Source organism: Charadrius vociferus, unplaced genomic scaffold, assembly GCF_000708025.1.
Source record: "Charadrius vociferus isolate BGI_N301 unplaced genomic scaffold, ASM70802v2 scaffold36, whole genome shotgun sequence".
Lineage (NCBI taxonomy): Eukaryota > Metazoa > Chordata > Aves > Charadriiformes > Charadriidae > Charadrius > Charadrius vociferus.
Window position 1 is genome coordinate 451,850 of NW_009649047.1, and position 25,624 is coordinate 477,473.

Below are 25,624 nucleotides of genomic sequence, written 5' to 3' on the forward strand. Positions count from 1 at the left end.
CTGTTTTGCAAACGAACACCTCCGCCAACTACTAAACCTTTTTGTTTTCCAGGTAGAATAAAAGAGTTTGTTATTCCTTAGGAGATATTTGTCCAGGAGGGACAATTCCACCTGAAGGCTTAAACATTAGCAGCAGAATCCCTCCTTCAGTTCTGTATTGCACTGAAATTTCTTGCTCTGGTTTGGTATTCAACTTACTGCTCCCAAGCCAAGGCGTAACACAAAACCCCAAGTGTTAGACGTGAAGGCTACTGAGTGTATCATATCGACTGGTACAACCTGTAGTTACATTATACTGTTTTGTAGTTTTTCTAGGAAACTGAAGGACTAAGCTGCCTTACTTACTCTTGGAGAGGAAAGGTGCTTTCAGACAAAATGCCTTTACCTATCTGTACGTAACTTGGTATTTTAATCCTGCCGAGTGTTTAGAGTTCAACAAAACCAGGGAAAAAAAAAAAAGTCCAAAATAGATTTGATGCATCCTGTCTCTTGGCCCATCCTGGTCATCCATACAGTTGGGTAGAGGTAAGAGTTCCAACTTCTGTTGACACTGTACATAATTTCGAGACAGAAGAGCTGCCAAGAGAGGACACTATGCCTAGTTGTGGATGTCTTCTGTAAACAAAACAAATCCCTCCCAAAAAGCAGGGAGGTACATAGTGTGAAGTGAAGGTTTCAGCAGTGGGAGGACTGAGGGTCGACCGGACCCAGAGGGCTCTGCAATACGTGCACTTTCCATGTTCAGTCTTTAACCTAAAGGGGATCGGAAAGGAAAGACCTGAGGCAAAGCCCTGCCAGCTCACAGGTTCTCCTGCATCCGATCGTCTGTTTCCATCTCTGCTAGCTGCCTCCTCAACGCGTTAACCTTTGCCTGAAGTTCCTTGTTGTATTTTATAATGCTGATCATTTCTTCGTGGGCTTCGTCTAGGAACTTGGAAGGCCTGTTCCATCGAAGAAAGACACCTGAAAGCCCAGAGACAGCACAAGTCAGAAGGAGGAAACTTTATGCATATTCCATCAGCTCTCAAGTAACATGCACACAGTTTACGTGGTTTTTCCTTACCTTCCCCCCCTAAAAAGCATTTAGAAATACCAACCCTCCTCTCCAAGTTCACCACTCTATTAAACAAAGTTAATAAAGAAAAAAAACGAGGGGTTTTCACTCCTTTTTTCTCTCATATGCTGATCAGACCAATCCATATTCAGTCTCTGCCCTGCCATGATAGCCTGCGTGCTTCACTGTCATTAACTCTTTGGTGCGCATGGGATGGAGAAAGTTTCTGCAGCAGAGAACCTACTGCACGCAGGTTATCTTGGCCAACATGGTCAGTAATGGAGGAGTCTTGGTTGATAGAACAAAAGCCTTAGGCCTGCAGAACATCTACAGATTAGGCTGTATCGCTGGAGAAATACTGTGCTAAGAAGACAAACAGTACGAGGAAGGCTCCCTGGTAAAGACTAGTGTGTCATCAAGCTTCAGAAGGATTAAGCATTATGCCTCTGGGGATGGCATACACCCAAAATAATTTGGAACAGATTTCAAAGGGAGCGAGATCACCATCAGTGGAGACAGACTAAGCACGGAGCAGAGACAACAGGAGTGAACTCTTAAGCAGCTTTACAAGTAGCCACAAAAATATCTATTGCCCGTAACAGAAAAAGCAAGCCCGGCTCACCTTCCCAGAGCTGCAGGCTCTGCGGGGCAACGGAGGGCCAGATGACAAGGCTGTTGGCCTCAAAAAGAGGATTCTGGAATTTGGTCAGCTCTTCAGACCTGTTCACCCAGGACCACAGGGACATCGTCTTTTGCGGCAGCTTCAGTTTAGACCTAACAAACCCATAGGGACAAGTTAGCTTTCACTTTTATACTCATTTTGTTTTGTCAGAAGCCCACAGACCAGATTGCCACGAGCTTTCCCATGTGCTGCTAGCCCAGACAATCCAGGCTAATCCCTTCAAAACTTCTCACCAACATTGGCACAGGGTGTAAACCTACAGCAATTTACTCAACCTGACCGATTACAATTAGTTTCAAAGAAAAAGTGGGGAAATAACATTTGTAAGTAGGGTAGAAGCTAGCTGCCTCCTGTCCGGGTGAAGAATCCGTCACCTCCTCAAAATGGTTTGATAGTCAGGTTTTGAAAAGGATTGAACTCCTGTGTTAAGGTAGAGCTGGGAGGTGTGGTATGTCCGCATCAAGGAAGGATGGTGGTACAATTCTCAGAGTACATTAAAGCAGCGTTATTGCTGGAATTGGGCAATGGGCACATCTGATTGGGTCCCTCTGGTGGCAAGAAGCACAGAGAGAAAGCAGCGCTGTTTGCCTGGGTCAAACCCACCTCCAGGAGTTACACTGGGGTCTCTCTTCTTTAGAATCTGGCAAACCTCATTCTGTTTGCACTAGCAAATTGAACCGCCGCCCAGGCAGGAGATTTACCATCCCTGTGAACGCTTCAGACAGCACAAGCTTAACATCAGACTTCAAACATTTTCTGTGCTCACAGGCTGACACGTTCAGATGTGACAGGCGGGTTATTACATGTAACATTCAGTACTCTTTCAAATTTCATCTTATTGGTTTCAAGTCTAACTTGGTTTTGCAGATGACCGGCTCAGCAGCCCTGCAGAAGACAGAAGAGTCTCTTCTAAGCAAATATCACTTTAAGGGCAAAGAGGTTTACAGGGAGCTTTAAATTGCTTTCCTTATCTTTAGTATCAGTTCCGTTTTTCCCTTCTACTCGTTCAGTGGTCTTTAGCTAAGCAGGAGACCATCAGGCACGGTCTTACCGGAGTCAGGAGTCCTGAGAACAGAACCGCCAAGTTCAAAAGAGGAATCCAAACCTCTCCAAGATCCAAACCTCTCTGGCAGCTGCCATCTTCGGTGTGAGTCCTCCCGGGCTGCACCCCGCTTGCTGGTCCCAGCAGCCCTACCCAGGGCACACCTAGAGCTGCCCCGCTGGTACAGCGCAGCATCTAACCCACACTAGAAGGTAGGTGCTGGTCTGCTCAACTTAAACACTACAAGCTTGTAGACAAGCTCAGCAGAGGGCTGTCATTACCCGACAAGGCAGACTCCAGCAGAACGCAGTCCTGGCTGCTTCCCTTCAAAGCTGCACAAGCATCCGAGAGCTGCGAGGATTCACTCAGAACCTCAGCCAGTGCAGACTGCCAATTTGCCTTTCACCAAGTCAGAGGTAACGGCCAGAGGGATTTTTGGTCCTTCTGTTGAAGTTTTACTACTGCACGGCCAAAAAGACCTCAAACCTAATCACAACGCTCGTAGCCAAACGAGCAAAACTTTTGCCAAGGTGTAAGTGTGAAGCAGATCCTTCTGAAAGAACCTCTTCCATGTTTTCCACTTTTAGCAGTTAGTGGATGATGCAAAAACCAAAGCCTTCCTTTCCTGGGGGCTTCAGGACCACCAGGCTAGAGAGTCATGTTCCTCCCTGACAGTTCAGGTCAGAACCAGACTTTCCAGCTTTGGCTTCTGACTGCCTTGACCTTCTTCTCCAGGCCTGCACGGACACGTTTGCTCCCCACAGCTCTGACTCACATCACTTGTACTCTAGCTGTTTATTCTTTTATGGAAACAGTTTCTGCGTAAGAGACTATATAAACTGGTGACGGGTGGAGATTTTTCAAGGCCATACGGGGAAACAGAAAAGACAGTCTGAGGTATTCGCTTGCACTTGGAGAAAGACTAATTCAACTCCCTGACCAAACCACAAATTTCTTTAGACACAACATCCCACTTGTAAGAGGGAGAAGCTCCCTGACATTGCAGCAGACTACCTAACTGCAACAAGAGAAGCTCACCTGTGCTAAGGGAGACCACACAAGCGCCCTCACGCTTTTACAAACCAAAAGACTTTTTTTTTTGCCAGATACAGCACGATATTTAAAGAGTTCAAAGCAAACATCCTCACCAACCTTTCGTTTTCGTTGTTTCCCAGGAAAGTCCCAAACTGCGAAGCGTAAGCATGTTCAAAGAGCATAATGAGGAACTGTTCGTTGAATTCAAAAGAGCAAGGGAACTGACGAAGGATTTGCCACACACAGTCCAAAAAGAGGAGAAACACTGGGGCCTCCCATTTCTGCTTGCTATTTGAATAGGCTGACTGGGCACAGCGCTGCTGAAAAGGGTGACCAGCCTGTACGTAAGAATCAGAGAGAGCATCACGTACAGAGTAATGGGATGTGAATACACGTAGCAAAGACTTCAGAGCTAGTTCTGTCCATGCAACTGTGCTATTACTACTCTTCTCTACAACCGTCGTTTTGTCAAGCATCCAGTAACAAATTGCTAGTAACCATGACCAACTTTGCTGCCTTTTTCAGGGTACGTAAATAGCCCCGTATTCAATCAGAGCGTTTTAACCAAGAACAAACTGGTACAGGTGCACCGAAGGACCAGGCTGAAGATATCAGCTGCAAGAATACAGAGACTGGAACTACAGGTTTTTTTTGGTTTTTTTTTTTTTTTGTTTTGTTTTTTTTTTTAAGCCTGAACAGTGTTCTCTTAAGAGATGTTCACCCTGAGCACACAGAATAGGCAGTTCCCCAAAACCAAAAAAAACCCCACCAACTACCGTGAGAAGCAGAGGCCCCATGGAGTGCCAGAGGTACAAATGACTCAGTTAATGTTGCTCTTAGGACAAAGGCCATTCACGCTAAGCAGGGCTGCATCAAGGCCCAACCTGTTTGCTGCCTCTCAGGCTATTTCTCAATACAACTGTCACTGGAATAGATTGTTGGTTTTGTCCGTAGGTATTTCTTACCTGCAGCCACTCCCTCACAACAAGGGATTCAAAGCCACATATGGTCCTGCACCTTGGATCCAAGATAATCTGTGCCAGAGAAGTCACCTGGAGAGTCGAATCAGTTCCTTCAGTCCCATGGACTAACACTGATGCCCCTTCCCTGTGAAAGAAAAAGGTGGAAAGGAAGAAGAGTGTGAATGAGCAGAACACATCCCAAGGACGTACGCGTTCCAATGGATGCCAATGCATCCCATGGACACCGGTGTTGCTACCCTGACAATGCTGAGGTTTTGTTGGCTCTTCACCCCTTCTTCCCTCCCATAAGCTTACTCACCATCCCGTATGGAAGCGTACCACCTTCTCCACCTGGATCCTCACCAACACTAACTACAGCTATGCATCACTTAAGGCCTAGTTCCTTGCTAAGCATTCTGGAAATCCGGAACCTTTGCCACATTGACCAAAGATGTGCAGTGAAGTCACTTTTGTGGTGTTGACTATTTTGAATCAGTGGCCCTTTACAGCATGGAAATGCATCTCAAAATTTGCTTATGTCATTTATTGTTTTGCTAAGCACTCCGAAACCTTCCCATAAGCACTGCAATGAAGACATATCATCCCTCCAGATGCTCTGCAAAACAATACCATGGACATAATTGTATTTGGGCCAAAGTTGGGGTTTACTGCAAGAAAAGTTGGGGTTTACTGCAAGAAAAGTTGGGGTTTAGAAAAGTTGGGGTTTACTGCACCAAAAGCTGGGGTTTACTGCAAGAAAAGTTGGGGTTTACTGCAAGAAAAGTTGGGGTTTACTGCAAGAAAAGTTGGGGTTTACTGCAAGAAAAGTTGGCCAAGAAACCAGTTCAGGAGAAAGAAAGAAATGACAGAGCTTGTCCTGCACAAAAGGCAGGAGAGTTAGTGTGCTGAGTAAGGAAGCTTGTCAAAGAGCCAAGCACAAAGGCTTCTCGCTCACCAGCCAGCACAAGTGAATCAGCAGAACAACGTGAGGAGCAGAGGGAGCTCCGAGTCTGGGGCAGGAAGGGTTTCGCACGTTGCTATGGGCCCATGTGCTATCACTCCCCACACTCCAGTAGGGACTGTCCAGGACAGCTGATTCCCTCCCCTCCTTCTCCATCCTAGGCTGCGTTTGGATATAATATCAGAATCTCATCCGTGTTCTCCTGAGGGAAGGACTGGATGGTATTAAATGGCGTTCATCCCCCTTACTCTTCCCAAACCTTGACCCCATGTCTCACTTCTGCCAACATCCTTACACCCAGGAAGGAAATTAACTGCAGGTTGTATTTCTTTCTGTGCAGAGACCCAACTCAAGCAGCAAAGCGCGGGTAAGAAAGATTTACCAGGCAAATAACCCTGCACACATTACTTGCTTTTTGAAGTGAAAAGCATAAAAATTTATACTTTGAACATTGCAATGTCTTTGTCCATAGTAAGAGCCGAGCACAATTGCACAGGGTCACCACAAGCCTATGCGCTCCTCAAAGTGGGGCACGCCAGGATAACACTGTTTTGCCCTTTTGTCTTTCAGGCTCCAGGCTTTTAAGATGCTGCAAGATCTGATGCAGCCATTCCCTCCCCGTGGCCAATATAACTGAACCCTCCTTGTCAGCTCAGCTGCGATCTCTAGGCACCAGCGCCGAGCTGGCGTCCCATAGCTCCAGGTAAACAGAAAAAGCAAAGCTGAAGTTAAAAATGATGAAATCGTCCACTGTCCCAACAAGCCAGAAGAGTTTCGTCACCGATGTTTCTCATTATACACACGCAGGAAAGAATTACAGATAAAACTATTGATCAAGAGCAATCCTTTGCTGGCACAGCCGATAACTAAATAGGCACCGTCAGTGCTTTTAAAAGCACAGCTTTTATTTTAATGTGTTAATGCTGTTTTACCTACGAGACCGCATTTCAGCCTACTTGTGTACAACCTATTTCCTAACTGGGATGAAAAGCTAGGTTTTCCCTCAGTTTTGAGAAGGGCTTTCCCCTCTCAGAGCCACAAAGAAATCACATTTAGAGCGCTGCATTTGGTCTTACAAACCCTGGCACCTGACAGCTAGCTTTTGCTCTCCAGCCTGAGGTCTGAATACATTCTGAGGACAAGTTAGCCAAGTCAGCTGTATTTATGAAAGAAACGCCAGGTTAAAAGAGATCACAAGCACTTGTAAGGGATGAACGGGATTGCTTAGATAGGACTATGGGAATAAAAATTTAAAGAGGAAAAAGCACTGGACCAATTCCTGGGGAAACCAAGGAAATGCCATTGTTTTAATCTCTAGAAGAGAGATGAGGTATTAGAAACTTTCAGCTGGAAAAAAAAGGACTTTTTTTTAAAAAAAAAACACCCTCTGTTTTCACTTTATTAGGCTACCAAACAGCATTTCAGATAGGCGCATTCTAACCTAAACCTTCAATAAAACTAACTGAATCAGATTCGTTGCATCAGACACAGGAATAAGTAAGTGATCGAGGACCTATTCTTAGTCCAGATTTCCTCCCTCAGGCTTGTACTTTTAAAAATGCAAGCGTGATTTACTGGAGGAACATTCCTTAACCATGATGAAACGGTATCTTGCATGGGTAGAAGCGAGCCCGGTCACGGTGGCCAGTTACTAATACTTAAAGTGGAAATAGAGGTATTTAACAAGTAATCTGTAACCAGTGAGTGAGAAATTCAAAAGGCTTTCTGAAAAAGATTTACCTGTCAATACACTGAGCAGCTAGACAAGCTGCAGTTAGTATCTCCTTGATGTGAGTCAGCCAGTTGGAAGCTTCCAGTTTACTGAGCCAGCGGTCCATGTTGTGCGACTGGTCATTACAAGCTTCCACAAGTTTGATGAGGCTTTCCTGCAGAATATTAAACCTTTGGGAAAAGCAAAATATTATTGAAAACATAAGCAGTAACATAGCAAGCAGGACAACGTGCTTACAGAAATACACTGATGTCAAAACAAAGCACTATGATTAATATGCAGTTATTTCGAAAAGTACGACCCTATAGATGTCACGTCTCCTCATTCAGCAAACCTGTTTTCCCTGGGAATCCCAAGCCATGGCTAACTACTGGCAGAATCCCACTCTTTGGACATAAATAGTCTCCTGCCTTTCAAAACAAATCGTTCGTAAGGCATAACAACAGTACGGCCTCTTCCTTGTCTTACCTGAGCTCCATGTGTGTTGAGCTGTATCTTATACTTCCCATGTACAATGCGTTTCAGTAGTCTCATTCCCATTACGGAATCCCAGACTGGTCAGGGTTGGAAGGGACCTCTGGAGCTCATCCAGTCCAACCCCTCCGCCAGAGCAGGGTCACCCACAGCAGGTTGCACAGGACAGCGTCCAGGCAGGTTTGGAATGTCTCCAGAATACCTTTGAATGTACCAAACACGTCCAGTTCTGGGCTCCCCAGTTCAAGAAAGACAGGGATCTGCTGGAGAGGGTCCAGCAAAGGGCTACAAAGATGAGGAGGGGATTGGAACATCTCTCATATGAGGAAAGGCTGAGGGATTTGGGTCTCTTTAGTCTAGAGGAAAGAAGATTGAGGGGGGATCTTAATACTTACAAATACTTAAAGGGAGGTGCCAGGGGGATGGGAAACAGTCTCTTTCCAGTGGTGCCCAGTGACAGGACGAGGGGTAATGGGCATAAACTTGAACATAGGAAGTTCCATCTTACCATGAGGAGGAACTTCTTTGAGGGTGGTGGAGCACTGGCACAGGCTGCCCAGAGAGGTTGTGGAGTCTCCCACTCTGGAGACATTCAAAACCCACCTGGACACCGTCCTGTGCAACCTGTTGTAGGTGACCCTGCTCTGGCGGGGGGGTTGGACTAGATGATCTCCAGAGGTCCCTTCCAACCCTGACCATTCTGCGATTCTGTGAAACGCAAGTGTGACTGCGACCTGGCACGGACATTAACCAGTGTCAGCCAAGCTTCAAGCGCTGCACCTTCGTTCCCTGTACTACACCACAAGTTTTGGGGGAGTTTTAACCTGCAGAGCTGCACCAGTAAGCTGAAAGCCACCCATCACAAGGACACAGCTCCACTGGAACACAGGGAAATTCACACCAGACTCAACTTCTCAACCTAGAACCACACGTAGATTAGTTTGGCTAATTTCTTAAGAACGCACGAAAAAGGGGGCAGGGTGGGAGGCAACACATTTTGTATCACTTCTGCAGTTGTTGCATTGTGTCCTCAAGCCCTGGAAAGCCGGTATTCAGCACGCAACTAATAAAACCAAATGCGTCTCTAGTCTTGTTTCACACTATGCCTTCCAGGGGCACTAAACTACTGACAGATCAAATGCCACTTAACCCTGATCCCAGCACGTGCTCAGGTCTAACAGAGGATGCAGCTAACAGACTAGATCTCCAAAAAGCTGACGAAGCCAAGTAATAAGCACGAGATACTTAGTCATCATATACTGTGGTTTATTCATTCCTCCCTATCTGATGCTTATGCCCACCTGTAAAATAATCAACATCAAATGTATGTCCACATAAGAGTTTTATAAGCAAAACCGGATGGTTCAAAGCAACAGCCAGGAAATTCCTTGTATTAGCTCCTCAAGAACTTGCCTGTACAGTGACAAGGCAAGCGACTGCTTTGCAGTAGCTCCAGTAACGTTACTGCATGCCTGTGTAGAAGGATTCCCCAAAATTAAAGCTTAAGAGCAGTTGAACAACGTTGGACAAAAAGTCTATTTAACTTAGTAACTTGTCTCCAAATGACTGAACAATATTAGGCAGTCAGAGAAAAGAACTGGATAAGAGGAGTATGACTGCCACAGAATAAAGCCTCACCTACAGAAGTTTTCCGGCAAGGGACTTGCTCATTCCCGTGCCCCGCTGCAGAGGGAACACAGCTGGAGTGCAGCTGTAGATGGTCAGAGAAAGAGAGGGTAAAACAGGACCAGTTTTGTTCAGTAACTTCGCTTCTTAGCTGGGCCTCTCCTGACTCCTGAAATTAGCAGCATATTGTGCAGACATTGTTTGCTCTCTCAGAGCAATAATACCTGTGTTTATAGCTGATGCCCAGGGATGGTGTGCGGAGAGGCTCTCGCTTATACTTATTGCTGTAACCCCCACGGGCAGCTCACTCTGGTATTTGCCCCGTTGGAGGGTCAGAAGCGGAAAAGTGTAGAGGGGTCCCACCTGCGGGGAGGAGCGGACAGGATGGGTGACCCAAAATTGACCAATGCGGTATTCCATCCCATCTGCCTCGTGCTCAGTATAAAAGCTGAGGGATCACAGGGTCAGCCCTCTTCCTTCAATGGCCGATGTCTGAGGAGGATTCTGTCTGTTTGTCTGCCTTTGATCCCGATCCGGAATCCAGTACCAATCCGTCACCAAGTCCAGCCTGGGACTGCCCCAGTGCCAGCTGGTGACATGACTGTTATCCTGGGAGCTTGATACGGTTTTGTATCTATTTCATTATTTCCTGTTATTTTATTAATAATATTTCATTAAAGTAGTTTAGTTCCTTCTAAACTTACAAGTCTTTTTTCCTCCTCTGCCTCTCTTTGAAAAGGAGTAGGGGGGGAGCATCTGTTGGTCCCATGTGGGGTGCCCCACATCCCCAATGGCCGATTTGGCCTAAACCACGACACACAGGAAGATTGCCTGATGTCTGAAACCTGCAGCAGCTTGTTCAGAACAAGAACCCAAACACAGCTCTCCAAAGCCAAATACCTTTATCATCCGTGTACCCTGATTTTGCCAAAAAAAGAACGTGACTCTGTTAACAGGAACCGAGATACACTGCCGCTTCTTACAGAAGCAAACACTTTATGGAGCTAGCATGGCTCTGCCAAGGCAACCCTACAAAGCCAGGGACAGGGAAGAGCCTGTGTGATTTCACCCACCTCTCAATACATTTGTGAATCCTCCTCCACTGGGGATAGTGCACTTCTTGTTCAAAGCCCCCTCCTTTGGCCCTGGCCTGCTGGGCAACGTTCAAGGACCTCGTATCAATGATGTAACCACGCTTGCCAGGCCGTAGCGTGGCGTTAATAAGCTTCTCGTCTTCTTTACATCGTCTTCCATTCGTACCTGTAAGAGGCTGGCTACTTCGCATCATGACCTGCAGAGACAAATAACCACGAATTAGGCACTGGAAATGGATATACTTACGGTTGAAAGCCATCCATCACTTGAGCTCCAAGTCGAGAATGGAGGTTTGAACTCACTATGGAAAGGACACCTCTCCACTGGAGGATTTCTTAGGGGTCTATAAACACAGAATGCAAACCAACGCGTTGGGTCTCAACAACGGGGATGGAGAATGGCTCTCTAGAGAGGTGTGCTGCTGAAAGCCACACGGGATACTCCTGTTTTCCTTTACAACTCAGGCCATTGTTACAAAGCTTGTGAGAGTGATAGCTCAACCTTAAAAAGCTTCATCAGTTCAGGGGTAAAATTCTTGCGGAGCCCTCCTGGACCTCCAGCTCTTCTCTGTGGAGTTGCACCAGCAAGCGCTGCTCTCACCCCACCGCACTTTCTACTTCCATCTGCTTCAAGTTTGATCCACCACGCCTGGACACAGACATGCAGATGTCCTGATCCGCACTGCCCAATGCACAGAAATGTCCCTCAAGTTCTTCCTACAGCTGCTGTTCTCCCTTGCCCTGAATCCTTCGGTTCTCTTAAGTGCAATCCCTTGCAGAGACTGAATTTATTTAAAAAAAAAAAACAAACTAGAAATCCTTAGCTTGAGCAACAGTTTGGCAGGACGGCCGCTTTCTAAATTACAGACGTGTTCTTAGAGGCTTTATCCCTTGAATTATTCCTGTAATATCTTTGTGATCCATTGAACTGGCTTTCTGCTAATGGCTCCTTCATAAACCAAAATTTTCAGGATTGTCATCTTTCAGGTCTCTTCCCAACTCTGTTTTTAAAACACTCAAGTCATTCATGTGTTAACAATGCCTTCTAGGTACAGTTTTACCCAGTGGCTAGACTAATAAACCTTAGGTACACAGATTTATTAGCTGAGATTTCTCTTTAGTAAATGCCTTTCAATTCAGAAAGCATCCCAGCAGCTCAAATAACCGAAATGCGAGGGCAGCCAGTCAGCAACCCCAGCTACGCTCGAGAACTCAGAGCCAGGAGAGCAACGTGACAGACAGCGTTACTGTCACAAGTTCAAGCACTCCGAGCCAAACGCTATTATATTCCTCACACTTTGAAACATGCACGATTCGGAGAGATAATTGAAGAAACCTTCCTTCAGTGGTTTTCATTCAAGCTGAGAAAAAGCAGAACGACTGTTACGAAGTTGGTGGATGGCTGATTTTAAAGCAAAGCAAAGAAACCCCAAATGTATGGCTGAGACTAGACGTCCTCTAATTCAGGGCTTACAAATCTTGGCAACAGGAGGTGAGAACGCATTAGAGCATTTGATTCAGAAGTCTGGATCAAGTTTACAAGCTGCGGGTTGGGCATCCCAACATCCTCAGAACTGGTTACATCAGCAAGAGATACAAAGAATTACTCAACAATTTCATAAAGCGCATTTCTTAATTACGGCGTATCAGTCACTCAATTAGGTTTTGGCTTGTTGAGAGGTGGTAAAGTCTGAGCAATACCAAGAATTCGCTGCTCCTGAAACACGTTACAGTGACAGGCTCGGAGAACAGATTGTTCTGATCACTCATTGGAGAGTTACACAGCAGAAGCGGTGCTGGCTCTGGGCACGCTCGCTGTCATCATGACTCCATTACGAAGGAGACAGCCCACCACCCAGAGACAGGACAATGTGCTTTCTGCCATCCTTTCAGCATGAAGCCTCTTGGCAGACAAAGCGAGTAAGGGTGCCAGCGGTGGCTTTGCAAGTCTCATCTTGCTCTTACTGCTGTGAGTAAGCTCATGCCACATACGCTCCCAAACAAGCGGATTAATAGGTATTTCTAGGATGGAGATTACTCATTCCATCACCCAGAACCAGTTTCACTGCATACACTGAATAAGTTGGAAAATAAAAGGAGCAAACGTCTCACAAACCGCATTACGTCTAGAGCACAAGTTGGTTTTTCCATTTAAACAGTTTAACACACTTCCTTCAGGTACAACCATTACTCAAACGCAACTTACCATCCCATTCTTCTTATGATAATAGCTGAGGACTGGGAAGCGACTGCCGTGGCGAAACATGGCAACTTTCCGAAGTGCTTCATCATCAATGGATTTGGGGACAATGACAACCGGAGGGTAGGAGGGACAGACAGAGAATTCCTTATTGATGCAGCTTAGACGCCATTCATCTGTCTGAAAAAAAGAATATACAGGCTTTGGGTCAAAAAGCAGAACACCACCATAACGTGCTTGGGAAGAGGACCAGCACAGCACACGGGAAGAGGAATTTCCATATTTAGAATAAAGCATCCCCAAACAGAGTAATATTGGTGATCTCTTCCATTTGCACCACAGATGAAAGCTCAGTTGTCACTACTGGCATAACCGCTTTCGCTCATCCAGGAACCTGGACCCTCTCTAACAGCATAATTATGCTAATCAGTCAGATCAAACGCAGCACTGTATCCTGTCTCCAACAAAAATGTGGCAAAAAGAGATGCTAGTCAAGAAGAACAAACAAGCCTGGCCCCTCTCTGCACTGCACTCCTCATCCCCTACCTCTCAGGTGTATTATCGATATTAGAAGGTATAACCCTGCCTCATCCTTTTAGTATCCATTTGTAGGTGTGTTGACTGGTTATTTTTCCCCCCCCACGCCTCTTGATGCTGCCTGCAATCACAGCACATCGTTGCAGCAGCTCCCAGAAGCTCATTACCCAGAGTGCAGATAAAGCTCGTAGGCAACAGAAGAAATTACCAGGTGAGTCTGGTTCTTGAGGCTCAGGACTTGTTGAACAACAGTTTCCCCCTGTCTGGTTTATCCGCATCCTCAACAAACAGCACAAAAATAAGTCCATGTGGTCAGAAACGGGCAACTGTGGCTTTGTTGCAGAGCAGACAGCGTGTCTGCAGGACGCACTACAATAAAACTTACTGCATTTCTAGATAGCTTCAGTCTCACAGGAAGTAAGAGCAAGGTATGTCTCTCCCTCAAGGACACCCCAGAACAGAAACCTATTCCTACATCAGCAGATTTAGGGGATAAAAAGTTAATTTAAATGCAGGCAACACAGGCTCAAACCTCTATCTGTGCCGACAGCAGAGTTCATAACACTGTCCACAAGACAAAGGTGGCCAAGAAAGGCAAGAATGTCCGACCAACTCCAGACCATGAAGCTGCTTTGAGGTTAAAATTGAAATTTAACATTTCCAGCTTGGTTCTTTTCTATGGACTCTGCTTTACGTAAAGGACCGCAGCCGTTCCTCCAAAAGCACCTCCTGGAACCAGCACAGCACCTAAGCACAAAGGTCTCATAGTCATCTCCTGTTATATAATTTTTCAGCTTCCAACAGCCAAACACTTGTAGAAAAAAAAAAAAAGCACTGAATATTGGCACCCCGCACCCTCGCAGGCATTTGGCATGAGAACTGCAGCTACCCGATACCCAGGGTCAGACAGAGGACTTGGCTCCATCTCAGGCAAACCCAAAGGTTAACGAGTAGCGTCACTGCCGAGGAATCCTCGCTTACTGAAGTCCAGGCTGGAACAGGTGACAGGTTCAGTGCCAGGTTGGACGGAGCTTTGAGCAATGTGGTCTGGTGGGAGGTGTCCCTGGTGGAACCAGATGATCTTCAAGGTCCCTTCCAACCTAAACCATTGTATGATTCTATGACACTGCCCTAACAGAAGCCTCAAACAAGCCCAGGCTTCCCGGAGGGCCTGTTGCTTCTGGGCTGGTGCCACACCACCGCCTGCCGCGTTAAGGACACCATCCGGATACATCAAATGGCCATGAGGGATATATTTTCCCCAGAGGCACACAGCACGCAGCAGAACCTTGCCTAAAGTTTGGCAGGGAACTGAACTCCTGGTCCTCAACAGCAGGATGGTGGCTTGGTTGGGCTGCATCTTCACTCAGAGCATCCTTATCCTGTATTCCTTACGGCCAACAAAACTTGCTGGCAGAAGCCTCGGTGGGGAAAGTGACCCAGAAGTGACCCTCTGCAATGCATTTTGATTTCAACAGCAGCATTAAATTCTTGAAAGCAGCATCAGAATAGCAGTCAAATTTGCCTGCAAAAGCTCCAGACACAAAGTAGTTCAAATGAAACATAAAACCTTTGGAAGCAGCTTCCTGTTCCTCTTCAAAGGTAGATTTTTTTGTTTGTTGGGTTTTTTTTTTTTTTAGTTCCTATGCACTGACATGACAGAGGTGTGAGAAAGCAAACAAGACCTTAAGTAACTCGTCAGCTGAGGTGTTTCAGTACAGACTGGGAAGCATTTGTGTGCCGCTGCAGCAGGCAGAGACCTCACACAGATGCCATAAAAAAAACTCTGCTTATTTGGGTTCAAGGAAAGTTTCAGCTAGACAGAAAGGTAGGGGGATAAAGCAGGTACCACACAAAGCAAGAGAAGAACATGACAATTAAATTATGCGGTAACAGAATACTCAAAAACCCCCACGTCAATTCAGGAAGGTTGGTTTAACATGCATTAATTACAGAGCTCTGATCAGAAGCAGATCTCTTTTCCTCTTTCCTTTCTTCCAGAGGCTCACTACCTCTCTCCTTACACCTCCTGACTGCTACCTGGTCATATAAATGCCTCACTGATCCGATGGAAAACTAGGATCGATTTAGAAAGATTTTCTGGCAAGGACTTCCTTCCATCAGATGAACAAGGTGATCTGATTCACAACACTACTGCACCATCAGTTAGATCCAAGGCACGGGATGTGTGGCGTAGGGAGATAACAAAATTGTCCCTTCTTGGTAGCAGTCCAAGAAAAAGATGCTGGGAAAGGTACACGTGTGTGTGTATCACCATCATCAAGAACAGCAACTGCTACCTGGGTTCAGTAGCCTACCCAGACGGTCTTGCACTGGCCCTGTCATAAGCTTAATTCATTATTCATTAGCCTCAGAACAGCTCCTCTGAATGCCTACGTTTTATAAAAAGCAGAGGTTCTCCCAGATGCAAAGTTAGATTGCCTCTGGCAATCACGTCACAGGCAGAGCTGAAAGGTCTGGATCATCTAAGGGATGCTGGCTGGTCCTAGCTCATGCTTTTAATGCGCCAACAATGATTTGGGGTTTTTTAATAGCTTTTCAGGGTGTCTATGTTAAATTAAAGCAGATTTCATATGATTGTGTGCAATTTGTTTACATGAAAAAATATGCATGGATATTGAACAGAACTTATAAATACCTTACTGCCACACAGGATGTAGAGATGGCAAAATCAGAACTCCGTGGTATGCTTTTTTGGAGAGACTGGCTGTCACCGATATCACCAGTATGAAAAGGAGTGGAAGAGTATGGACCTGATTTATCTCCCCCTTTGGTAATTTAATTCTGCCCATAAGCTCCTCTCCTCACCATTTATAACAAGAGACAGACGATACTGTTATGTCACCCAGCTATAATTTACAGTTACACAGGAAGGAGGAGGAGCGCAGCAGCAATTAGCACCATTTCTCTCCTCCAGCATAGCTGCTTCTGCAGAGACGCAGTTAACCTCTGCAACGCCAGCTTCAGGCTGCTAAAATATATTCCAACATCAATCAGATGATAGTAAAACCCAACAGTGCAAGTCTCTCCTTGGCTTCTGCTGGGGGGTACATCTGCAATTTGGAAAAAAAATTGCCATTCTTAACTAGAACAGCGAAGGAACAGCAATTCAACTACGTGCAGCAGCAGATGGAGACACAGGAAGCAGTAAGGACTGCAGTGAAGGAGAAGAGGTGGACCTCATCTTCAGACATCACCAGATAAGTACGCTGTGTGAAACTCAAAGTACAGAGTTAACGTTTATTTCTCTCAGCAAGAGATTTGTACTTTAAGGAATCGAAAAAAGTTAATTTAAGGCTGGAAGCAGCAAAGGATTGGGGGCTGAGCAGAAAGTAGAGAGGACTCCGAATGCAAAAGAAAGTGGTCAGAAGTATTTTCTTAAACCCAATGCAGGACCAACTCTTACATTTCCACTTCTCTGCTCCTAGTACTTATTTAGAGGCATTCATTTACAAATGTTACTGAAAGGCTAAAACAACAGTTATCCTTCCTCCCAAAAAAATTTAATTGCTAGGAGAGGTCTTTTTTCCACAAAACAGCGTGAAATAATTCACGATCTACAAAAAAGACTCAAAAGAAAAGTAAAGGAACCTGCGTGGACCCTGAAGGATCCTGCAAAGCAGCGATGACAGAGGCCATTCCTGAGGAACAGGCAGAAGGCAACAAGCCCTGGCAGTAACAGATTGCGCGTGGACAAGAAGCGTAACGACAGATGCAGGCAAAGACTGATGCTTGTCTGTTAAGAGCAAAATATGGGCTACCCACACCATTGCAAACTGAGCCCAAACCCGGAAGATTCAGGGGTTTTTAAGCGGCTCCTGGACAGTAGGATAAAGCACAGCTAGCTGAGCTCTCCCGAACCTTCAGCTCTTCCCTACAACAAAATGGAAAGGAAAAAAAAAAAAGGGAATGAAGAAAGTGAGTTTGGTGGCAATAAAATACCTACACATTAATTATACCATTGTTGTATAAACTTCTCTTCACTTAATTTTAAGAAGCAACTGATTTTCCCAAGTTACAGTTTGCAATACCCTGCAGTTGTAGAATCTGGCAGAAGAGAAACTGCTCCCCCCTGACCTCTTAGCTCTTCTCTGACTCCTCAAAAAAAGATGAAACCCCTTGCGTATACTCTGAATTCCATTCAGCCACTCACTGGTTATGCAGCAGTACAATGAAGAACCCAAATTTTTACACACGTTTCACCTGACACACCTATAACCAAGCCAGATCTCATGTACTACCCAGCGCTTCAGGCAAAAAAACACAGCACGCACAACCAAAAGCTGGATGAGCAAACATTAACTACCCCGTGCATCTTTTATTCCATTCATGTTTGTCTATAGCATCTTTAAAGTCTCATCTCGCAGTACAATAATTTGGAGCCTGCAGGCACAGTGGAGTTTTTGCTGTGACATTTAGCGAAGCGTTGAGCCGATTTCTTCATATGACTTAATTCTCAGCTGAACTACTCTGTTGGATTTATCAGAACAGTTCACGCAAAGACACTTGACAAAAGCCCTGCTGACCTGCGCTGTAGGTTATTCCCAAGAAAATAAAACAGGTAACACACACAGCAACAGCCATCAGCAAGTGACAGCCCACTGAAACTTACTGTTTCCTCCAATTTCTTTAGCTCAAATGAAGTCATTTGCCTTATAAGTTCTTCCCTTAACAACTTTCACAGACTTAAATGCAAGAATATTATGGTAATACAGCTGCTTCCCCAATCCTGGAGCTAAGATACAGGGGTAGAGTGTTTGAGTTCTTGCTATCACATTCAAGGGGCAATGCTAGATGACGCTTTGTCAGATCGATGCAGTGAAGTGAAATCGCACATGGGGTATGTGTGTCAGGAGAAAAAACACATTTGGCACAACATGTGCCAAGATAAACAGATATATTATGGTATTGAAGTGTGTAATAATAATTTATCATCTATATTTTTTAATGTATTACCCAACAACTTCTTTAATCTTCACTTTTATAGTTTTACTTTGTCACTATAGAATGTGTCAGAGTTTTAAAACAACTCTCCTGTAGCAGGCAAATGTGGAATTAATACATTACTAGAGCTCCAGTGTGGGCAAACTGTAGTTTTTGACAAGTTGTTACCATGTTGGGGAAGGTAAGGCATAACAGATCCAGATGGATGATTTAACGGAGAGGGAGATAACCTGAATTCTACCCATTTGACTTATGGTAGACAAAAAAAAAGATAAATTAGCCATTTACTTGTTCTAGCCTGTCACATAAGAAAGTTTAATTACAGAACAAGAAATATTTCGTCAACAACATATTTATCTGTTGCTGAGGAAGTGCAAATCATTTCAACATGGCTTTTGTCACCGTTTCGTTAAAAACGAGTTCTATCTGAAGTTTTGGGTTAAAAGCCAAGAATTAAATCAACAGCTGTTAGATGTGCATATTTTAAAGGAAGGAATTCTTGCCATTGAAACATAATGCTATAAAGTAATTAGGTTTTTAAACGTAAGCCTTCCAAGGAGCATATGTTCAGAAAAGCCAAGAGATTCACAAATAAGCTATCAATGCATTTTTAAACCTCTGAAAGGACGAGGAAAAAAAGCCCAGCATATCACTGGATCCACATTAGCACCTGTATCACGCTGGTAAATATAACCATCGGAAGTGATTTGATCCCTGAAATCTAAAAAAGATTTCAGCTACACATAGAAAGCAAAACGTGAACAGAAGCAGAACCATCTCCTGCAATCTGTCATTGAGCTCTGAAGGATTTCCTTCTGCTGCCTTCAATCCTGCTCTCACACTCCTCCCTTCTCACCAGAGAGCACTTCAGCTTCTGGCCTTTTGATTCTCAACGAAATGTCTGCAAGCTTCCTCTGCTGAGCTGGGAAAACGTCTGCTGCTTTGCCTCCAAACAGGAGAACATTCTGATCATGTTTGACTTCCCCCCCCCATGGAAAAGAAAACCAAAACTGTGGTGTTTGTTAATGTAACAGGTCAGTTTGTACATCTTTTGACTGCAGATGAAGACAGGACATAGGAGAGTACTCTAATTATGAGACAAAAATAGAACTCTCTCTGAACTCCTTTAATTTTCTAGTGATTTCATCATATGAAGCTGGTCAAGCTAATCATATTATTCACTTATTAGTCATAAACAGGAAGCAATAAATGCAGCAGACAAGCTGGGTTGCAGATAAAAGAAAAAAAAAAATCAATGTTCTTTGATGCTGTACTAATGGATGTGGTCTCAGAAACCTAAGATGATGCAGCAAGTGCACCTATTTAATGTGAAACAAAGACCTGGAATACAGAGACACTAACCCACAGCACTATTAGAATAGGAGGGCTCCTGCAACTGAACCAGTTCCCATTATATCAAATTCAGCATCCTAAAATGAAGTTTGAAAAACAGATAAAACAGGCAATGCCACAAGAACAATTTGTACCCTACATGTACCAAAATAATATCAACATGTGCTCACAGCACCTGGAAGAACAGGACTGGAAATTTCCTGCTCTCTAAACCCTTGCAATATTTCCCCAGCATGAACTAGAGCTAAGAGTGTTTCAAACTAGGAAGATGACAGTAGATGAAGATGCCCAGAGAGCTACATAAATCCTTAGCAATTTCCAGACCCTACGTGGAGTACCACATGCAGCTCTGGAGCCCCCAGCATAGGAAGGACATGGCCCTGTTGGAGCCAGTCCAGAGGAGGGCCACAAATATGATCAGAGGACTGGAGCACCTCTGCTGGGAGGACAGGCTGGGAGAGGTGGGGGGGGTCAGCCTGGGGAAGAGAAGGCTCCGGGGAGACCTTAGAGCCCCTTCCAGTGCCTAAAGGGGCTACAGGAAAGGTGAGGAGGGACTTTTTACAAGGACATGTAGTGATAGGACGAGGGGGAATGGCGTCAAACTGGAAGAGGGGAGATTTAAATTAAATACTAGGAAGAAATTTTTCACTCTGAGGGTGGTGATCCCCTGGCGCAGGTTGCCCCGAGAAGCTGTGGCTGCCCCATCCCTGGAGGTGTTCAAGGCCGGGTTGGACGGGGCTTGGAGCAACCTGGGCTGGTGGGAGGTGTCCCTGCCCATGGCAGGGGGGGGGGACTGGATGATCTTCAAGGTCCCTTCCAAACTAAACCATTCTATGACTCTCTGATTTTGTAAATCAGCTGTTTAAAACAGCTTTTTAAAAACGGCCTTGTTTCAATTAAGGGGTCAACAAAAATTCATCCCACTCCACTTCAGAAGCAAAGTACAACAATCCCAGCCCAAAGGTTTCAAATTTGTTCTTACAACAGAGGGCCATCCCCAAAGGACAAAAGCTTTTCCTACCTTCGTGTCCTCCCAGGTAGCCTTTAAATAGGGCTCAAGACTCCATTTGTACAAGGTGAAACACAAGTGCTAAACAGGAATATTTAGCACAGAAACAGAAATGCCTGATGTTTACAGAGTGAATATTTGAGCATAAACTTTCCACCCAGACACGGAACAGATTTTTTTCTTTTTTTTTTTTTTACCACCCAGAATTTCCAGTACAGACACTGGGTGAAGTACTTCACAAACCACTTGCACAAGTATATCTGAGCACCTGTGCAAATCCTTAAGTTCCAACTTACCACTGAACTGAGGAGCTCAAATTCTTGGTCAGGCAGAAAAGAGCGCCAGCCATCTTCAACGATTTCAAACATGGGCCGGTAAAAGAAGGGATACATGAGAGTGACAGAATCCAGGGTGGAAAGTGCCTGCACGGGTGAGAGAAGTAAACAACTACTTAATTTATTTAAACTGCTATTTTATTCCAAAAACCGTACAGCAAGTTGTCTTTTCCTTTAATATTGGTGAAGCAAGCTTAATGGCTGAATATTTTGGGATGGCTTAAGCTTGAAACACTAAGTCACCTGCAGGGTGGTTTAACATCCATAAAAAACAGCAGCACAAAATAAGCCAATTATAACAACCTAACTGCAACTGGGGGGGTCGTACAGAATATCATTTCTGCAGGCTACATTATGTCACAGCGCACCAAAGGAGGAGAAAGATGCGCACTGAACAGGTATAACCAACAGGACACATCCTACATGGCATGTACCTGATTACTAACAACACAGCTTAAACTCAAGAAGTCACTTAATGTTGTTTGAGACACCTAAAATTCTGTCTGATTTGGGTTTGCCTCCTCATGCTCCAGACTAACGAAGCTGAGCTTCGTTTTCCCAAATGCTGTGGCAAGATATTTGCTCAAGAAAAGTCAGGTTGTGGTTTCTGGGGTTTTTCTTGTTTGTCTGGGTTATTTTATTAAAAAAAAACACCTACAAGCAACAAAATATTTCAACAATTGAAAGGAAATATCCCACAATTCTCATTTGCTTTCCAGAACATCAGTGAAAACCTTCCTAACAGGGGAAATAAGCCATTGAGGTTGAGGCCAGATCAAGATCTGAGAACTTAAGTGTTATTTACCATTATGAATTCTTACCTCAATAGAACTAGCAATGTTCAAACACTCCTCCATTCCGGGTATATCCAGCTGAATAATTCGCAGATCCTTGCATTTTATAATGATAGTACCCAATGAGCCCACAAACCTACAGCAAGACATGAAAAAAAAGAGTCTCTTAAGAACAGAATTCTCTAAGGTGTGATGAGGTATCATAGTTCTTCCCGCAACATATGCCTAAAAGACAAAATTCCATTAGTAGTAATTTGTCTGCAATATCATCTTTCAAAAAAATAAACAAACAAAAATGCCTGTTTATTTAATATTTGTAAATTGTGGTCAGCTTGCTTTTTTTTCCTTTTAAATTCCATCCTTTGATACGGCGGTGAGAGAAAGTATAAGTATTACGACATAAAGAGAAAGATTTCCTCCCAACTTTTCTTTAGAACTTGAAACAGAAAGGTGTGTTCAGGTATTTTCTGATAGTACTGGAAGTTTCAGCATTACAGTAATGCATTGAAACTTTGAGGATGGTGTCCTGGTTGGTAGAGCATGAGACTCTTAATCTCTCATTAAAGTAGTTTACTTTCTTTTTCAACCCATTTTCTCTCCTCTGAAGAAAGATGCTCTTCCTTCTCTGAAAGGGAAAAAAAGTAAGAGAGAGCATCTGTCATACTTTTTAGTGGCCAGCCCAGCCCAAACCGCAACAGATTTCTAAAAAGATCTGAGTTTAATTCAATTTTTAAAATAACATTTCAGTCTGGCTACATTATACTCCCTTGTCTTTAATAAGAAAGTTTGGTTTCCGACACCTGCGGTGCCGTGGGACTATTTGCTCTGCTGACCTCAGAGAAGTTAAGGGCTTATCACCGCTGGTTCGAACGCAAGTCAACCCAGCAAAAGCTCTACATCACAGAACAAGCAGAGCTCACAGACGCCCTCTCCAGCCTTCCTTACGTACCTGAAAGAAGGATGGTGTCTGAAGAGAAAGCCAGTGTTTTCTTTACGTTAACGAGCCACTAGTCTCCACAGGAATGATGTGGATTTTAGTTCCCAAAGCAGCAAACTAAGGAAAAGCAGCTGAGTCTCCTCATGCAGCACAGGAGTGCTCGCAGCAACCAAGGGCGAAGCAAGAAGCAGGCGAGATCTGAAGGACCAACTTTCAGTCCCTCATGGACTAACTCTCAATCAGACCACGCACAAGGGCAGAGCTGTACACGCTCCAAGAGGAGACCTGTTGCTAAGCTTCGGGTTCCTTCCCCTGTGCTACATAAGGCACCTGTGATTTATTTTAGAATTATTATTACAGCCGAAAGGTCATTACCTATTTCTCCTGTGCAGACAAAGCTTAACACGCAGAAGCGATTACAATTTGGACAGCGCTGAAGGAAAAACTACAAGCGTTTTGACAGAGAAGTTCTGCAACTCCAGCAGAGCCAGCCCTCGCTTGCCCTCGTTGCAGTGCTGTTTCACAGATCCCCAATGTAGTAACACCGTGCAGCTACAACGCATCGCCAGGGCTGCGTTTCCCTTGCACGTTTCTTTAAGTGCAAAAAACCACACAACATAGATCCCTAGAGACTGCTCCACTTCTCCACAAACCCCACAGGTCATATATAAGTTGCTTAAAAAGCTACAAAAATTTAAGCAGCTGTTTGATGACCATCTGACCATCAGGGAATACACCATTTTGTACAAAAGACATTCACGTCACAGAAGTGGGAGAAGAGATTTTACGAAACTGGCACAATGTCACTGCTATGCACTAATAACCTGAAGTAGTGCCAAACTGGACCTTCCAACAACCTTTACTGGTTTAAGAGCTTTGTTATTCCATTCTCTCCAGCACTGAGAATAGACTTTTATCCTCTTCTACGGCAAAGTTTCATTGCAGTTACACAGACACAAAGATGCTCTCGGGGAGAGAGATGTCTACTCCAGAGACCTTCTAGAAACTAGGCAACAAGGTTACGAGTGTCTGCAGACGTGGCTAACTCTGTTATAAATGAGCTAGCAACGCACTACTCCCTTGCCATAATTTAAGATGTTTTTTGGTCTTTTGGTATTAGCTTACATTGTAACTGCAACTAAGCCCATATAAAAAATAGAAAAGAAAGAAAAACTTGTCTATAATAATTTTCAAAGCAGAGCTACGGCTGGTTTAGTACAAGCAGGAAGGAGGATGAGGCCAAACCGCCCCGATGACTGAGCCGTACCAGATGGGAACAGATTTCCTCAGGTTTCCACCACTCTGTTCTTCTCCACCCTCTGGCCGAGATGCAGCTTTTCTCAGAAACGCTCAGAGAAATCAGGAACATGAGAAGAAACTTAATCAGCGTCCAGCACTTCACCCATTCTCAGATTCTGAGGCAACCTGATATCTTTAATTGCTGCTGCTTGATTTTTCCAGTCTCGCTGGCAGAAAGGAAATCTATTCTTCCAGATTTCCTTAAAAGGTGAGAAAAATCAGGGAACTGACTTCATAATTAACAAAAAAATAAAAATATTGTGAGTAACCTGAAAACAGGACCAAGGTGAGGACACCGAAGACAATAACTAGGTGAGATGGGACTGCCACTCAACAAGAAAAGTGTGATGGGGCAACGGCGCACGTAAAGCCGACAAAAGTGATGGTAAGAAGATTTTTATCTTTGAAGTCCCTGTAACAAAAGGGGATGGGCGAGAATAAAATGGAGTGCTGCAGCTACAATTCAGCTTTACCACGTCATTCCCACAAGGAGTACGCCATCAAAGTGCTATTGATTTCCATAAGCAGTTGGAGGAATAATGGGATGATGCTCTTGAGCAGTAGGAGACTGATCTGGGCCTGAGAAAGTCCGGACCCCACTTCTGCCATCAGTTTTCCTGGCTGACCTAAAGCAAATCATTTCATCAGTACCTCAGCTTCCATCTCTGTTGAACAGTGGCAAAGCTGTACGCCTTATAAAGTGTTTCAAGAGCTACTGATGAAATTCACTGAACAATTACACAGAGTACTGTTGACAAAGGTGTTTAAACATAAGAATTCTGACTCTATACATGACGAAAAAAAACCCAAACCCTTCAGATGCAACAGTCAAATATTGATATCCAAACAGAATGAGAATCAACCTGCCCCTGCCAATATTCCGCCCCGTGCTCTGACTGCCCTTTCTCCTCTCCAAACCTGGATTTGAGACAGCTGAGGTGCGAGCAGGTCTTGACAACCACTTTTCAACCCATAACAAGAGACAAACAATTAGGTGCTGGTAGGGAGGGAAATTAGGAGGCGTACCTCTTTTCAATGGAATCGATGTTGGAGTGCAGCAGCCACAGCTCCTCAGCGTTATCTTGACGTCGCGAAGAGAAAATGAGATGATGGCCAGTCAGGCACAGAGTTCCCTCCACGGCGGGGTAGAACGGGCGGTGGAGGACAACGTTGTCCGCTCGGGGGGTCTTGATCAGCTCCGCGAACTCCATGCTGGAGAGTAAAAGGGAAGGGGGCCAGGGAGGCCTTCGCCACCAAAACGTGCTGGGGAAACAGAGGGAACCTCAGCAACGCCAACGGGGGACGGGATGGAAAACGCGCGGATGGTCTACAACCGGCAGGGGATGGCAACGAAGGCGGGGGGGGTGGGGGTGGTGGGGTGTCCTTAAGCCGAGGGGTGATCCCGGAGAGAGCCAGCCCGACCCCGGGGTGGGAAGGTGGAAGGATGATGCGGTGGGATAGGATGGGAAGAGCCGGGGGGATACCACAACCCCCCGGTCTGAGGAGACCGACGCCCCCCACAGGGGCCCCACT

At 44.9% G+C, this 25,624-nt stretch overlaps 1 protein-coding gene across 1 annotated transcript; it reads right to left on the reverse strand.

Annotated features, from left to right (window-relative positions):
* Positions 1-595: 595 nt before the first annotated feature.
* MTMR9 (myotubularin related protein 9) lies at positions 596-25,360 on the reverse strand. The gene is made up of 10 exons (XM_009887944.1): positions 25,118-25,360; positions 21,883-21,991; positions 21,023-21,148; positions 12,869-13,042; positions 10,642-10,859; positions 7,477-7,638; positions 4,779-4,920; positions 3,931-4,151; positions 1,677-1,828; positions 596-963 (listed from the first exon to the last, which is right to left on the reverse strand). Exons 1-10 carry the CDS (start codon positions 25,300-25,302, stop codon positions 800-802), a joined length of 1,653 nt encoding a protein of 550 aa, XP_009886246.1. The 5' UTR covers positions 25,303-25,360; the 3' UTR covers positions 596-799.
* Positions 25,361-25,624: the final 264 nt, after the last annotated feature.

Excerpts from the sequence above, each read along its gene's own strand:
- MTMR9 (XM_009887944.1), bottom strand. The coding sequence starts at position 25,302 with ATGGAGTTCGCGGAGCTGATCAAGACCCCCCGAGCGGACAACGTTGTC. Across the intron at positions 4,152-4,778 it reads TTGTGAGGGAGTGGCTGCAG|GCTGGTCACCCTTTTCAGCA; the intron begins GTAAGAAATACC and ends TCTTACGTACAG. Across the intron at positions 964-1,676 it reads GAGCCTGCAGCTCTGGGAAG|GTGTCTTTCTTCGATGGAAC; the intron begins GTGAGCCGGGCT and ends CTGGGCTTTCAG.